We start from the raw sequence: 17,550 nt of genomic DNA, 5'->3' as shown, positions 1-17,550 counted from the left end.
AGTGATGGTGATGATCACAGCAATAAATGTAGCTAACATTAATGAATGCACTTTCACATAGTGCCAGGCACTATCCTAAGCACATTGTACTTATTATTTCATTTAATCTTCTACAGCTATATAGGATAAGTACTATTATCATCACCTAATTTAAAGATAAGAAAACCTAAGATACAAAGAAGTAAGATAATTTGCTTTAGGTTTCACAGTCAACTAATGGTAGATCCAGGATCTAAACCTAGGCAGTAATTCCAAAGCTCATACGATAAACCCCTAGACTGTGTTGAAAGAAGGTACATGTTTCTTCTTCCAACTAGAAAAAAATGCAACCAAAAACTCCAGGAAAAATTAAATAAACAAAATTCTTCTGCAAGAAAGTTATGGCCCAGATTAAAATATGGCATACTTTAGAGCAATAAGTAAATTAATAAGGATCTTAATTATAAAATCAGAGAAAGAGAAATGTATTTACATTACAACAACTATTGGCTTTGTCATTATAGTATTTAGTCATAATAATGAAAATGTTGTTTATAGTTTTAATCTTTTATAATTAAAATGTAGGTCAAGTCCAGAAGACTTAATATGGCTATGAAACAGAATGAAAAGCTGTCCTGGTTGATAAAGTAAATGTAAAGGCAAGCTGATAGAAATTTGAAGGAAGAAGAGAGAGGAAAAGGAGGAATAAGGTGAGGTATTACTATCTTGCAATGTGGGGAAGAAGATAAACTGTTGGAAGTTGATAGGCCAGTGAATGGGGGTTTAAGTATATTGCTCTATGAGTCTAAGATAGAGGAAACTACATGCAAGAATTTAAGGAATAATCTCCCAAAACCTTTCCAAAGAAGTTATTGAAGAGTGCTATTATAAGAAAATTAAAAGCTATGGGGAGAGAGAATAAGAGGTGATAAAGGTGAACCAAAAGTTCATCTATCCCAGAAGAAAGTCAATATATATCATGGTAAAATCCATAAATGAAGAAAGGCTATCTAAAACAACTTGTTTTCAAGATGTGAAGTTACCTGGTAGAAGAATTAAAAACAAGTAGATGTTGGGGACAGCAGGTGAACAAGGGTGAATAGAGACCTATTCTTTTAAATTGTAGCCCCTCTGATTTTAAACCATATGCTCATAATTCTGTGATTTAAAGGACATTTTTAGGGGTGCCTGGGTGGCTTAGTCAGTTAAGCATCTGCTTTCAGCTCAGGTCATGATCCTGGGGTTCTGGGATCAAGCCCCAAATTGGGTGCCCTGCTAACTGGGGAGTCTGCTGTCTCTCTCTCTCTGCCCCTCCTCCTCCCTTCCTCCTTTGGTGCTCTCTCTCTTGCTTGGTCACTCTCAAATAAATAAAATCTAAAAAAAAATTTAAAAAAGACATTCTTAAAAAGAAAGTGACCAAATAATACTTGGCAGCTGAAACTCTCCCAAAATGAAGTCTCCAGGCCCAGATAGTTACACTGGAGAATTCTATGGGATATTTAAAGAATTAATGCTACTTTTACATGAACTCTTCAGAAAATGTAAGCTGAGGAAACAATTATTAATTCATTTTATGAGGCCTTTATAACACTGATAAATCAACCAGAGAGAGACAGTACAATAAAGGGAGAACTGCAGACTGCTATCTTTCATGAACTTAGATACAAAAATCCTTACTATGTTAGCAGATAGAATCCAACAACATATAAAAAGGATAATTAAGTGGGATTTATCCTACTTATTAAGACTGACTCAGTATTGACTCAGAATTTATTAAAATAATCAATGTAATCTACCATAGCTAATAAATGTAATTAGCTAAAGAAGAAAAATCATATAATCCTAGCAATTGGCAGAGGAAAAACATTTTACAAAATCCAGTACCATTCATGATGAAAATTCACAGCAAGTTAGAAATAGAAACTTCCTCGACTTGATAAAGAAAATGTAAAAAGTAAAATGTAAAAACCTACAATTAACACCGTATTTAATGGTAAAAGACTGAATACTTTTGTTCTAAGTTTGGGAACAGGGTAAGGATGTTTGTTCTTACCCCTCTTATGTAACATAGCTCTCAAAATTCAAGCCACTGCACAAAGACAAAGAAAGGAAATCTAAGACATGCACTTTGGAAAGGAAGAAATAATACAATCTTTTTTTTCAGATGACATTATTTTCTGCACAGAAAATCCCAAGGAATCTAGTGAAAACTCCCATAATAAGTGAATTCAGCAAGGTCACAGTATACAAGATCAGTGTACAAAACTTAGTGGTATTTCTACATATTAACAAGTAACATTCAGAAACTAAAATGAAAAATACAATACTACTTATAATTAATCCAAAGGAAATGAAATACTTAGGTATACTATAAAACAAAATATACAGGTCTTATAGGCTGAAAATTATAAAATGCTGATAAAGGAAGTCAGAGAATACATAAGTAAATGGAGAGACATACTTTGTTCATGGATTGGAAGACTCAGCATATTTAAGATGCTTGTCTGGCTTTGGGATCAAGGTAATTCTGGCCTCATAGAAAGAGCTTGGAAGTTTTCCTTCCATTTCTATTTTTTGGAACAGTTTCAGGAGAATAGGTTTTCTTTCTTTCTTTCTTTCTTTCTTTCTTTCTTTCTTTCTTTCTTTCAATTTTATTTTATTTTTTCAGTGTTCCAAGAGAAATTGCTTATGCACCACACCCAGTGCTCCATGCAATACGTGCCTTCCTTAATACCCACCACCAGGCTCACCCATCCCCCCACACTCCTCCCTTCCAAAAACCTCAGTTTGTTTCTCAGAGTCCACAGTCTTTCATGGTTCATCTCCCCCTCCAATTTTCCCCAATTCACTTTTCCTTTACTTCTCCTAATGTCCTCCATGTTATTCCTTATGTTCCACAAATAAGTGAATGTCTAAACTGCTAAGAGCAATCTACACTTTCAGTGCCATCCCGATCAAAATCCCACTGGCACTTTTCAAAGTGCTGGAACAAACAATCCTAAAATATGTATGGAACCAGAAAAGACCCCGAATTGCTAAGGAAATGTTGAAAAAGAAAACAAAGGTGGGGTCATAACATTGCCTGATTTAAAGCTTTACTACAAAGCTGTGATCTTCAAGACAGCATGGTACTGGCACAAACACAGACACATAGACCAGTGGAACAGAGTAAAGAGTCCAGATATGGACCTGCAACTCTATGGTCAAATAATCTTCAACAAAACAAGAAAAAATATCCATGGAAAAAAGATAGTCTCTTCAACAAATGGTGTTGGGAAAATTAAACAGCTATGTATAGAAGAGTGAAACTTGAGCATTCTCTTACACCATACACAAAGACAAACTCAAAATGGATAAAAAACCTCAACGTGAGGCAGGAATCTATCAAAATCCTAGAGGAGAACATAGGCAGTAACCTCTTCAACATCTGCCATGGCAACTTCTTTCAAGACATGTTTCCAAAGGCAAAAGAAACAAAAGTGGAAATGAACTTTTGGGACTTCATCAAGATCAAAAGCTTCTGCACAGCAAAGGAAACAGTCAACAATACAAAGAAGCAACCCAAAGAATGAAAGAAGATATTTGCAAATGACACTACAGACAAAGGGCTGATATCCAAGATCTATAAAGAACTCAAACTCAACACCCAAAAAACGTCAAACGTCAAAAAATGGGCAGAAGACATGAACAGACGCTTCTCCAAAGAAGACATACAAATGGCTAACATGCACATGAAAAAATGCTCATCATCATTAGCCATCAGGGACATTCAAATCAAAACCACATTAAGATACCACTTTATACCAGTTTGAATGACCAAAATTATTAAGACAGGAAACAACAAGTGTTGGAGAGGATGTGGAGAAAGAGGAACCCTCTTACACCATTGGTGGGAATGCAAGTTGGTGCAGCCACTTTGGAAAACAGCGTGGAGGTTCCTTAAGAAATTAAAAATAGAGCTACCCTATGACCCTGTAATTGCACCACTGGGTATTTTCCCCAAAGATACAAATATAGTGGAAAGAAGGGCCATATATACCCCAATGTTCATAGCAGCCATGGCGACAATCACCAAATTGCAGAAAGAGCCATGATGCCCTTCAACAGATGAATGGATAAAGATGTGGTTCATATATACAATGGGATATTACACCTCCATCAAAAGGATGAATACCCAACTTTTGTATCAATATGGATGGGACTGGAGGAGATTATTAATTCTTCTTTAAATGTTTGGTAGGCCTCCACTGGAAGGCCATCTAATCCTGGACTCTTATTTGTTGGGGGATTTTTGAAACCTCTTTTTGAAATTTCTTTCCTGGTTATTGGTCTGTTTAGATTTTCTATTTCTTCTTGTTTTAATTTAGTAGTATATACGTTTCTAGGAATTCATCCATTTTTTCCAGGTTGCCTAATTTGTTGGCGTATAATTGCTCATAATATTATCTTATAATTGTTTGTATTTCTGTGGTGTTGATTGTGATCACTCCTCTTTAATACATGATTTTATTTATTTGGATCCTTCTTTTTTCTTTTTGGTAATTCTGGCTAGGGAGTTATCAATTCTTGTTAATTCTTTCAATGATCTAGCACTTAGTTTCATTGATTGGTTCTACTGTTGTTTGTTTGCTTTATTTCTAGATCATTGATTTAAGCTCTGATCTTTATTATTTCCCTTCTCCTGCTGAATTTAGGCTTTATTTGCTATTCTTTTTCCAGGTCCTTTAGGTGTAAGTTTAGGTTGGGTTTTTGAGACGTTTCTTGCTCCTTTTTCATTTGCTTCTGTGTATTTTAAAAATTATTCTTTAATTTCCTGGCTGACCCATTCATTCTTTAGTAGGATATTCTTTAACCTCCATGTATTTGTAGTTCTTCCAAGTTTTTTCTTGTGGTTGATTTCAAGTTTCATAGCACTGTGGTCTGAAAATATGCATTGTATGATCTCAATCTTTTCATACGGTTTAGTACTGTTTTGTGATCTAGTATGTAATCTATTCTGGAGAATGTTCCATGTGCACTTGGAAAGAATGTGTATTTTGTTGCTTTATGAGGAAATGCTCTGAATATATCTGTTAAATCCACCTGGTCCAGTATGTCATCCAAAGCCCTTGTTTCCTTATTGATCTTCTGCTTAGATAATCTGTCCATTGCTGTGAGTGGTGTGTTAAAGTCCCCTACTATTATTGTATTATTATCAGTAAGTTTTTTTAAGTTTGTTATTAATTGTTTTATATATTTTGCTGCCCCCAGTTAGGAGCATAAATATTTACAATTGTTAGATATTCTTGTTGGATAGACCCCTTTATTATGACACAGTGTCCTTCATCTCTTATTACAGTCTTTAGTTTAAAATTGAATTTATCTAAATAAGGATGGCTGCTCCAGCTTTCTTTTGATCTCACTGGCATGATAAATAGTTCTCCACCTCCTCATATTCAATCTGAAGGTGTCTTTGGATCTAACGTGAGTCTCTTATAAGCAGCATATTGATGGATATGTTCTTTTTTTTTTTTTTAAATCCTTTCTGATACTCTATACTCTGTATCTTTTGATTGGGGCATTGAGTCCTTTACATTCAGAGTAATTATTGAAAGATATGAATTTCCTGCCATTGTGTTACCTATAAAGTCCCTGCAGATTGTGTCCATTTTTGGTCTTTTTTTTTTTTTTTAAGATTTTGTTTATTTATTTGACACAGAAAGAGAAAGCACTAGGAAGGGGAGCAGCAGGCATAGGGAGAGGGAGAAGCAGGTTTCCCACTGAGCAGGGAACCTGATGTGGGCCTCAATCCCAGGACCCTGAGATCATGACCTGGGTTGAAAGCAGACATTTAACAGACTAAGCCAAGCAGGCACCCCTTCCCTACCCCCGATCTTCATTGCTTTTGGTATCTCTTTATGCTTAAATGGTCCCTTGTAATATTTCTTGAAGAGCTGGTTTAGTGTTCATGAATTCCTCTAGTTTTTGTTTGTCTTGGAAACGCTTTATCTCTCCTTCTATTCTGAATAACAGCCTTGCTAGGTAAAGTATGGCTGCATGTTTTTCTCATTTAGCACATTGAATATATCATGCCAATCCTTTCTGGCCTGCCAGGTCTTTGTGGACAGATCTGCTGCCAGCCTTATATGTCTACCCTTGTAGATTAAGGACCTCTTTGTCCCAGGCTGCTTTCAGGATTTCCTCTTTATCTTTGTAATTTGCAAGTTTCACTATAATGTCTTTGTGTTGACCTGTTTTTATTGATTTTTGAGGGGAGTTCTCTGTGCCTTTTGGACTTGAATACCTGTTTGCTCCACCAGATTGGGGAAGTACTCAGCTCTAATTTGTTCAAATAAACCTTCTGTCCCTTTTTCCCCACTCTTCTTCTTCTGGGATTCTTATAATTTGGACATTATTTCATTTTATGGAATTGCTGAGTTCCCTGAATCTATCTTTGTGATCTAATAGTTTTATTTCCCTTTAAGCCCAGCCAGTATCTTTATAATCATTGTTCTGAATTCTAGTTCAGACACCTTACTTATATTGTATTGATTAAATCCCTTGCTGTGAGTCCTTTTGGGATGAATTTCTCTGTCTTGTTGTTTTGTTTAAAAAAAAAAGAAGAAGAAAGAAAAAGAAAACGACAATAACAACAACAATAAAGGAAACTTCAGGAAGTGTTTCTGGTGTATGCTGTGTGCACTCTGCTGTTGAACTTTGGCTGCTCTTTCCTACTAGTCTGTCCTCTAAAGTCCTTCTTTAGAGTGGAGAGTGTTTGGATATTTAACCAGGTGTGATTTGCTGGTCTTGGAGCTAAAGTAACCTTAACAAAAAAGAATACAGTGGGAGAACTCCCTTTAACTGATATTAAAGCTTCCCATGTAGATAAGTAACCAAGACATTATGGTATTGGCAAAGAGATAGACAGAGGAATAGCACTGAATAGAGAGTTCAAAAATATATCTATACATATATACTCAACTGCTTTTGACAAGGGTGCATGTCAATGGAGGAAGGATTTGCCTGTTCAACAATTGTTGCTGGAGCAATTGGCATTCATAGGCTAAAAGAAACAAACAAAACACACAAGAACTCCTTAATTCTCACAACTTATATTAAAATTTTCTCAAAATGGATCATAGACTTAAAGGTATATGCAAACTATAAAACTTATAGAAAAAAAAACATGAGAAAATCTTCAGTATTGGACACAGAGTTCTTAAAGTTCTTAACTAACACCAAAAGTACAACGCATAAAAGGAAAAATTAATAAACTCACCTCATCAAAATTAAACACTTACTCTGTGAAAGTTCTGGTGAAGAGATGAAAAGATAAGCTAAACTGGAAGAAAATACTTGTAAAGCATATATCTTTTGTCTGACAAAGGACTAGCATCTAGATCCATATTAAGTACTCTTTTATTTTTTTCTTTGAAAGAGGAAGAGTAAGTGAGAGGGAGAGCAAGCATGAACAGGACGAGGGGGAGAACCCAATACAGGGCTCAATCCTAGGACCCTAGAATCATGACCTGAGCCGAAGACAGTAGCTTAAGTAACTGAGCCACCCAGCTGTCCCCATAGTAAATACTCTTAAACCTTAGTTATAAAAAGACAGTTCAGTTAGAAAATGGACAGCAAAAGATATGAAGGGAATTATCTAAGAGAATATACGGACACACATGAAGACAGGAAACACATGAAAACATGTTCAGTATTATTAGAAATAGAGGAAATGAAAAAGCATGCTAACACTCTGCAGCTATTAGAGTGACTAAAATTTTAAAAAATGGCAAATCTAAATATTGACAAGAATATGAAGAAACTGGGGTGTCTGGGTGACACATTTGATTCTTGGTTTCTGTTCAGGTTATGTTCCCAGCATTATGGGATTTTATCTCATGTCAGTTTCCATACTCAGCACAGAGTCTGCTTTAGATTTTCTCTCCCTCTCTCTCTGTCCTTCCGACCTGTGGACTCCCTCACTCTCTCTTTCTCTTTCAAATAAATAAATAGATCTTGACAAAAAAAAAAGACTATGAAGAAACTGGGTAACTCATACTTTGCCAGTAGGAACATAAAATGATACAGTCACTTTGGAAAATAGTTTGACAGTTTCTTATAAGTATAAACATGCGATTATCATACAACCTGGAAATTACATTCTTGACATTTGTCACAGAAAAATGAAGACTTGTATTCAGACTAAAACCTGTACACAAATATTCATAACTATTTTATATGTAGTAGTAAAAAACTGAAGTAGCCCAGATGTTTTCAATGAATGAGTGATTAAACAAACTGGGGAATATTGGTAAGCAGTATAAAGGAATAAACTATTGATACGTGCAAAGACTTGGATGAGTGTCCAGAGGATTGTGCTGAAAGAAAAATAAGGACAGTCCCAAGAGATTATCTATTAATTACTCATTTTATGTAACATTTGTGAAATTTTAAAATTTTACAAATGGAAGACGGATTAAAAATGGAAGATTGCCTGTAGTTAGTGACAGGGATGGGCAGAGGCAAGAGGGGCTTGGGTATGCTTATAAAAGGGCAGCAGGAGGGTGTTGGAACTGTTTAGTATCTTGACTGTTGTGGCAAATACCTAAATTTACACAAGTAATAAAATCATATAGAACACACATACACATACACACACAAAAAGGACTTAAAGCAAAACTAGAAAATCTGAATATAATCAGCAGATCATATTAATGTCTATACTTGGTAGTAATATTTTACTGTAATTTTGCAAAATGTTACCATTGGAGGAAACTGGAAAAACTACACAAGGAATATCTCTGTATTATTTTTTACAACTGCATGTGAATCTGTAATTATCTCATAAAAATTTCAATTAATAGGGACGCCTGGGTGGCTCAGTTGGTTAAGCAGCTGCCTTCAGCTCAGGTCATGATCCCAGCGTCCTGGGATCGAGTCTCACGTTGGGCTCCTTGTTCTGTGGGGAGCCTGCTTCTCCCTCTGCCTCTGCCTGCCACTCTGTCTGCCTGTGCTCGCTCTCTCTCTCTCTAAAAAAAAAAAAAGAAAAGAAAAAAGAAAAAAATTTCAATTAATAAAAAGAAAGAAAAAATGAAAAATAAATCAAAGGATGTCTGTTACAGTGATTGTTATATACCAAACAACCCTCTTTTATTTCAGGCAGCATTATTTCAGTCATGTAAACCCAGTCATCCCCAAGTGTTCTGTACCTCTGAGTTGAGAATCTCCCCAAGCGATAGGCAGCACCTACAGGGAATACCTGTGTGTGCCCTGTCCTAGGAAGGGTCAGAGTGCTCTTAGAGAGATTACCAGAACAAGAAGCTGAAAAAGGAAAGGAGGGTTGGAAATTTAATGGAATACAGAGGAAAAAAAAAATCTCTTCAATGCCTATTTTACTTTAGTCTTCTAAACCTTGGAAAAAAATATCCAAATTTAAAAAGAGCATACCAAAAATGGTTAGAATGAAAATAAAGATCCAAGATAAGACAGTAAATAGGAAAAGAGCATCTATTTATTTATTTTTAAAAAACTCAAAGTTTTAGCCTAAATAAGTACCATGCCATAACATTGAACAAATTTGGCAGTGTGATCAAGAAAACACTGTCAGTATCACCTGGGTGTCTCAATTGATTAAGCATCCAGTTCTTGATTTAGGCTCAGGTCACGATCTGATCATGATCATGGGATTGAGCCCCACATTGGGCTCCATGCTCAACCCCATGGAGTCTGCTTGAGATTCTCTCTTTCCTTTTCCCTCTGCCCCTCCCTACACTTGCACACTCAAATAAATAAATAAATAATAAATAAATAAAATCTTTTTAAAAAGGAAGAAAACATTGGCTGTAATTTCTTAAAATATCGGTTGAAGAAATGTCAGAAATAATGAGTTGGGCTAATGCTATCTGGGTGCCTTAAAAGGATAAGATGACAGATTTTAGAACTAGTACAACTTGGTGCAAAATTCTCAAGTGGATTATAAAATAAGATTATTGAACATTTATGGGACAAGAAAACTATGCCACATAACATGAGTGCATTAAGTGAAGGTGACATGGAGAAAAGAACTAGATTCAGATGACCTAGTCACATGCCCTCATCTGTCAATAAACAGCTGTGTGGATGTAGGCAAATCACTTGAGTTTTTTGAGCTGCACTATCTTTATTTGGGAAATGTTATAAAACTAGCTGTCCTTTCATGGGTAATTTAGAACCTATTCACAAAAAAAATCTGTTAGCTCTAAACATACCAAATTTACCTCAATTCTTTTATGCAGGTAGTCTGATGATAAAAGAGCTTTCATATATTTTATTTTTTTAAAGATTTTTATTTATTTGATAGACAGAGAGGCAGGCAGAGAGAGAGGGGGAAGCAGGCTCCCTGCCGAGCAGAAATCCCGATGTGCAGCTCGATCCCAGAACCCTGGGATCATGACCTGAGCTGAAGGGAGAGGCTTTAACCCACTGAGCCACCCAGGTGCCCCAGAACTTTCATTTATTAAATAACACATCTGTGCTGGGTATTTATGTGATTTTATAAAGCACACACTTCGGTCTTATGACAGATGGGTGTTATTAATCCCTTTTTACGAATGATGAAATCAAGGCTCGAAGTGAATCAGGTGACTCAGGATCACAGTGTGTCCTGATAACACAGAATCAGTTGACCAATTTCCCATGCTGTTATGATAGACAAGATGAATATATTTGAGATAGATAGCACTACCATGAGATAAGACTACAGTGAATGTTGTCTTACCTACTTATATAAACTTATATAAATATATATATGTATAAAATGTATATAGCGTATGTAAATATAATGTATTTATATACAGTAAATAACATTACCGTAATAATTCTTAGTTGCTTGGATAGTTATATCTAAACTGTGCTGATGATGAGTCTATGTTTATTTCATGGAAAATTTCTTCTGATGTTTCTTTAACCTCAGCCTATCAAACTTTTTTTTTTATATAAACAACTTGGTTAGAAGAATAGAAGAACTCATCAGATTTAAAAACAAAAACAAAAAAAGGAGAAGCATTCAGATGAATAATTTATTCATATATTCCTCTATTCAAGTGTCACATCCTAAACATGATTTAAGCTAATTTAATTCATTCAGAGTGTGATCAGTATTCAAAGAGTGAAATACATTAGAATTGAAAGCAAATTTCTGCACTTAGCATATAAACTATCTTGCTAGATAAGGAAAGGCCTTAACATTGAACAGGGTTGGGATTTGGGGAACTGGAACAGAGGATAAGAGTGAGTGTAACTGACTTTTGGATTGAAATTGGAAGCTTCCAAAATTGGAAGCTTCCAAAAAGGACTAGAAAGGGAATATCTAGAGTGATATCTACATATATTTTTTTCCTTAGTCACAAGATCTTGGATTAACAAAAATTTTCTTTAAAAAAAATAAACTGACCGATTCAGTTTATTGCAAGTTTATTTCAAGTGCAATAGAAACCAACCATGTAAAAATTCTAACATCAAAGGCTGATGTAAATTTTAGTTACAGTCACAGAAGAGGGTGTTCAGACCCAAGGAGGCAATATAATCTTGCAGTTTCTGCTTTAGCCAGACCATCTTGAGGATGGTAGGTTTCCTTCCTTCCTAACCATGTGGTTACTAACAAGAGGAAGTCCTTGGAAGGTGTCCAAGGAATTGAAAGTTTGAAAATCATGTCAAATGAGGAACAGCAGGGACAATGCGAAAAGAAAAGACTTAGGAATGACATGAAAGTTTCTTTTGACTATAAGAGTTGATGTTTGGAAAAAAAAAAAAAGAGTTGATGTTTGGAAAAGATAGTTGTTTAGTTCTGAAACTTTCAGAAAGCGAAACTGGAAGAAGAGGGTGGAACTATTAAAAAGCACTTTCTCTAGTGAGAGCCTTTCCAAAGGTGAATGGAGGCACTTCTAAAGGTCAAAAGCTTCCTGGGTTACTCATCCACAATTCAGTGAATGTGGGTTGAGAACCTTCTTGTACTATTTTGAATGCTTGAAATGTGTAAGTCAGGAAAACAGGCAAGAATCTTTGGTGTTTGCATTCTGAAAGGCATGAGGAAACTTTTAATGAGCCATGAAGCCAATCAATAAATTATGTAGTCTGTTGGAAAGTGAGAGAGTTGTGGGAAAAGAGTAAAATAAGACCCGAGGGATGAGAGGAGGTGGAAGGGGAATGAGGCAGACCTTAGTTAAGGATATGCTGTCAGAGCATATCAGCCTCATTGAAGAGGCACTTGAGCAAAGACTTTGGTGAAGGGTGGGAGGGAGTTCTCTGGGGGAAGAATATTCTAAGCAGAAGAAGGAAAAACAACAACAACAACAACAAAAACCCCCAAGCATCAGCTTGAGATGGGAGTATGCTGGCTAGGAAGTCTCCTCTGCAGGTTTGTTAAGCAGAGCTTGGCAGACCATCTGTGAGAGAAGCTGAAAAGACAATTTCTAGTTTTGGAGAGAGCTTGGACTCCATGACTTCTGAGGTTTCTTCCAACTTTTCATATTCCCTGAGCTTCTGATTATCTAATAGTCCAGAGTAATGAGTTTGATAGCCATGAGTAAGATGGATTCAAGAGCAGAAACATCAAATCAGGGTTACAAATAAATGGTGAAAGGGCAAGACAGGTAGTGTAAACATTTAAATGCTGATGATGTATTCACGTATTGCAAGAATATTGTGTAAATCATGCAAAGCATGTTTGCAGACATAATCTTGCCCGGGAGCCACCAGTTTGAGGCCTTTGCACTGGAGAAAGTGAAATCAGTTAAGAATATAATGATGTAGGGCGCCTGGGTGGCTCAGTGGGTTAAGCCTCTGCCTTTGGCTCAGGTCATGATCTCAGGGTCCTGGGGTCAAGTCCTGCATCAGGCTCTCTGCACAGCGGGGAGCCTGCTTCCCTCTCTCTCTCTCTGTCCGACTCTCTGCCTACTTGTGATCTCTGTCTGTCGAATAAAGAAAGAAAAATCTTAAAAAAAAAAAAGAGTATAATGATGTAAGCCACACATAAGGTTGTGGACAGAAAATCAAAGGAGACTAAAAAATAAAAGAAGAGATTTGAGTCTTTGGTGAGAATTCTTCCTTTGTCATGATTTGACAGAGAACCAAAAAGGAAGAAATAATCAAAGATTACTGTGTGGTTGTGACTCTAGGAGACCGCCTTTGCTCTTTCTTAAGCAAGACTCACATCGATTTTTTTTTTCCTGCCTATTATCAATGACCAGATATTTACTTGCCTTTTCATTGTCCTCTTATAGGTAATCACCTATAATTTAGGTACTTAGAGAAAATGTTAGCCAGTTCCACCTCTCTCAATTATGTTGAATCTATAATGTAATTATAGTCATAAAACTTTCGAACAGAGGCTCAGAATTAATTAACCGCAACAATTACAGAAACACAGATAAAACTTTCCCTCTTGATGTTTGACTGTCCTGTTTCCTTGTTGCAGGTGCCTTCATTTGCAAGATGCTGCCATTCGTCCAGTCTACTGCTCTCATGACAGAAATTCTCACCATGACATGCATTGCTGTGGAAAGGCACCAGGGACTTGTGCATCCTTTTAAAATGAAGTGGCAGTACACCAACAGAAGGGCTTTTACCATGCTAGGTGAGGATGTACCAGTGGCAGTATGGCCATTCTTTATTACAGAGCACACAGAATTTCTTCAAAGTGAACTGTGTCGATGAACCAGACAAATAGCTTCTTGTCTAGCTTGTAGGCATCACAGTGTAACTTCAGGATTTCAGATCTCTCCCCATTTACCTAGACCTTGGCTCCTTTTCTCCTTTAGGCCTACCCCCACATTTAAAATTTCGCATTTCAGAGTTAGTTCTTCAGTTCAAGTCTTAACGTTTTAAGCACTACTTTCAGCTAATTTAAGATAACCCTTCAGTCGCATTACCACATTAACATTTGTTAGATTTGTAAACTGTCATCCTCAGGTAAGAGGCCCTTCTTAGAGCAGGTATATTTTGATATGGGAAGGAAAGGTGCTTTTTAGAAAGGTAGAGAACCGGGGTGCTGCTCAGAGGTGACCCCAGTGGTGAGGCCACAATAGTAGAAGTTCAGAGGACTCATGAGAACCCTGGGTTTTGAGTGCTAGAGGTGCCTAATGAGCACAAATTCCATCCACTTCATAATTTTGCTCAGGCATTCCTGAATCCTCAGGTTTCTGTAACCATTCCTGAGTGAACAAGTCATGATGAGCAGGTACCTCCTGATAAGTGGCGAGCTCAAGGTGATGTCCTAAAGCCTAGCACAGTAAGATGGAAGAATTTCTCTATCTGATCATTATAACCAAAGCATTTAAAATCTTAATGTGCTTCCCAGTGGTTTGAATGTATGACAGTTCACCAATGAGAGGTCGAGGGAGCAACTAATGTGATAACCAAAGAGAAATTTTTACTAATATCTCACTTGCAAGGAATGAGTAAACGTTTATTTCTGCTGTAAGAATTAGCCAGCATAGGAGAGTAGAATTACAGAAAGAACTCCTGAAGGCTTTGCAATGCCAAACTCATTTTACATAGTTTGAAATGAACAGATAAATCAACAGGAAAAATATTCATTAGTTTTAGTTAGTTTCAAATGTATGGCATATCCTCCCTACAAGGAATTCAAAGGCTTCATTGCTTTTAATAATTGACATCTTTCTACCTTTGAAAAATCTGAAAGGTATGTGTGGGTGTGGAAAGTGGGTGAAAAAAGGAATATGTGGAGGAGGGAAGTTATTAAAAAAGGAAAGAAAAGTAGAGAGTCTAAGGATCTGAAGGCAAAGTCAATAACAGGCAGTCAAGACAATTTCTACTCGAACGAGTCATGGGAGACAGAAAGGATTTTAAACCAAGGAGTCTCATGTCCCTATGGGGCTTGCATGCAGTGTTGCCTGACATCTTTCTCTAGCTCTGTTACACTGGGAACCAGCCCTGTCCTCATGCCCAGTACCTCCCCTAGCTGAGACTGCCTTGCCCCCAGGACATCAGCAATGACCTGCTAGACTCACTTGCCCACAAGAGTTCACAGATTATACCAGTAATATAAATCTAACCTTGCCCCTACTATCCCAGAACAGGCAGTAGACACAGAAGGACTGTCAATGAATTAAGCCAATTAGACTCAATTCCTCCAGAATTTCTACTAAAGATTGGAGAAGTGATTGGACTTAAGATAATATGAGATAGTGATTGGACTAGAATAGAATAGATGTATGGCAATGTGGAGAGAGATTGATTTGTGAGTCTTAGAACCGTCTTAAATCTTTGACTCTCTATAGACAGTGCCAGCTCTTGTGTTTCTTTATAATAAGCCCCAGTTACAGTTTAAGTGAGTCTCAGTTTCCTGAAACCCAAGGCAATAATAGACTGTTTTCTACTCAATACAGAAAGCACAAGAAAAATTTGAGCTGAGAAATTGCTCTCAGAATTGCTGTTGAGTCTTGGTTCTGGCCTTATACTAGTCTGTTCGGATTCTCTTTTGTTCCTGGCTAAGGACACATCACTAAAGCAATTCCCTCAACAAAAACATGGTGGATGGGGAATTTGGAAAGAGCACCTTGTTTCTGATGTTTTAAGTGTTTGTTTTTGTAAATAAGGAAATAATACTCATGTTACGATGCTTGATCAACACCTACTGAGGGCCAGGAATTATCCTTGGACTCTTGTTTGGGGAAACAAAGGAACAAAACAAGTAAATTGCATTGCCTTTGCCCTCAATGAGCTTAGATGAAGTTGAGAAGAAATGACTAAGGGCAACAAATGACTAGAGGGTACATGGAGACAACAGGGAATTAGCGATCAGTTCTATCTGGAAATGATGACGACCTTCAAAGATACCCTAGAGAAAGTGACCTTTGAGTCGAGTCCTGGAAAATGAGTGGAATAAGGTGTCATCCGGGGTGACAGTGTCAGAGCACCTCAATGCATTCTGAGATACAGGGACTGAAAGCAAATCTGTACATTCCTCAGTAAAGGATGCTGTTTTGAAGAACATGGACAGAAATGTAAGAGGAGAGAGAGGCAAATGAGAGAACCCCAGGAACCAGGTTAAGGGTTTGGGTTTTATCTTGCAGTCACTGAAACACTATTCAGGAGTTTTATTGTTATTGTTTTAAGGAGTTTTAATTAAGCATTTAAAAATGCTTAATTTTTCAGGAAGACTATTCCACCAGCAATTTTGAAGATGGTGGAAGAGTGGTCATGAGAACGGGTAGACTCCTGCTCTGCTTGAGGGCAAATATGATTGCATATAAGGAGTCTTTATGCTCAGAGCATCTGCTTTATGCATAAGCAAAATGTGTTTTGCTTTGCTGTTGGAGCCATATTCTGATGATTGTAATGTTTTGGCAGGTGTGGTCTGGCTGGTGGCAGTCATCGTTGGATCGCCCATGTGGCATGTGCAACGTCTTGAGGTAGATTGGGACTGGGATTGATAGTCATATTATTGAAAGTTTTCTCAGCCTTCTCAGTGATAATCCTATTTCTTCCTGCAAATTTGTATAATCCCAATTATTTCACTGGAAATTTTTCAAGTGGAATAAAATAGTTTGTTTTAAGATCCTCCCTTCTCCCCAATTATCTAGCTCTCCCTTGATCTTATATTATTAAGATTTTAATGCTTAAAAGAAAATTAACCAGGGTCACATTCTACATTTTCCTGCAAGCTGAGCATGCCTTTCCTAGTGGCCTCCAGTGTCTTGTTACATTTGAAGCGTTCAATGGTTGCTCTAGATTTTTCTTTTATTTTTAAATCACATTAAAAAATTGTCATCAATATCTGCTTATTAGTTGATTCTCCTTCATAAGTCTTTTCTTATCCATCTCCCATACATTGACAAACTGAAATTTGAATTGGAGTGTGTGCCAGGATCATCTTATCTGACCTCTCTCCTTCCCTCACACCTTTATTTAATGGGCCCAGCATTGCATGGGGATTCACAGTGGAGGGAGCATGGTGCTGTTTTTGGTGACCCAGTCTCACCAATGGGGTATACATACTTCAACGTGTCCTGCATACGTGATCTAGCCCAGATAGTAGTGTTCAAAGGCAGTAGGGCATTGTTTACACACCCACTGAAATAATCTTTTAGACCATGTATCCTTTTTATACCTTTTTAAATGGACGGAAGCAAATGTGAAACTGGATTGGATGTTCAGTGTCCAATGGCAAGGATAACAAATGAGCTCTCAGGCAAGGGTACGTTGAAAACATGACTTGATTTTTTATGTAACCTGTGTATTGAATGAGCCGGACTCCATAGGTGAGAGCAGAAGGTAATTTTATTCTGTCCATTGCTGCCTGTAAAAATGTGACCTAAGGACCTCCCAATATTCTGATGCAATGCTGTGGATGAAGGCCTGGGTAGGCCCTGTTACTCTTCCAACCATTCAGAGAGCAACATTCCTCTGGACACTTTCAGTCACAACAAAAGTGTTAGTTCTGTGGTTAAATGCCCAGCCCAGTGTCACAACCACATAAATCCATACTTTCAATCAAAGCAGAACAACCCCTTCCCTCAGCTTAAGCTATTTTAGGTCTAGAATCCTAAAGTGTGGAAAAGGGACATAATCCGCATCATCTCCCCTTCCTTA

The 17,550-nt window shown here is 37.1% G+C and overlaps 1 protein-coding gene across 1 annotated transcript in view; it reads left to right on the top strand.

The window, feature by feature from the left end:
• The window catches only part of QRFPR (pyroglutamylated RFamide peptide receptor), a 47,059-nt gene that overhangs the window by 23,690 nt on the left and 5,819 nt on the right, over nucleotides 1-17,550 (top strand). Inside the window, exons 2-3 of the mRNA XM_047719928.1 lie at nucleotides 13,412-13,570; nucleotides 16,309-16,370. Coding sequence (XP_047575884.1) covers nucleotides 13,412-13,570; nucleotides 16,309-16,370 — 221 coding nt within the window. The remainder of the gene's footprint in view (nucleotides 1-13,411; nucleotides 13,571-16,308; nucleotides 16,371-17,550) is intronic.

Source organism: Lutra lutra, chromosome 2 (assembly GCF_902655055.1).
Source record: "Lutra lutra chromosome 2, mLutLut1.2, whole genome shotgun sequence".
NCBI lineage: Eukaryota > Metazoa > Chordata > Mammalia > Carnivora > Mustelidae > Lutra > Lutra lutra.
The sequence above is the reverse complement of the archived record's forward strand: the minus strand, read 5'-3'. Positions and strand labels throughout refer to the sequence as shown.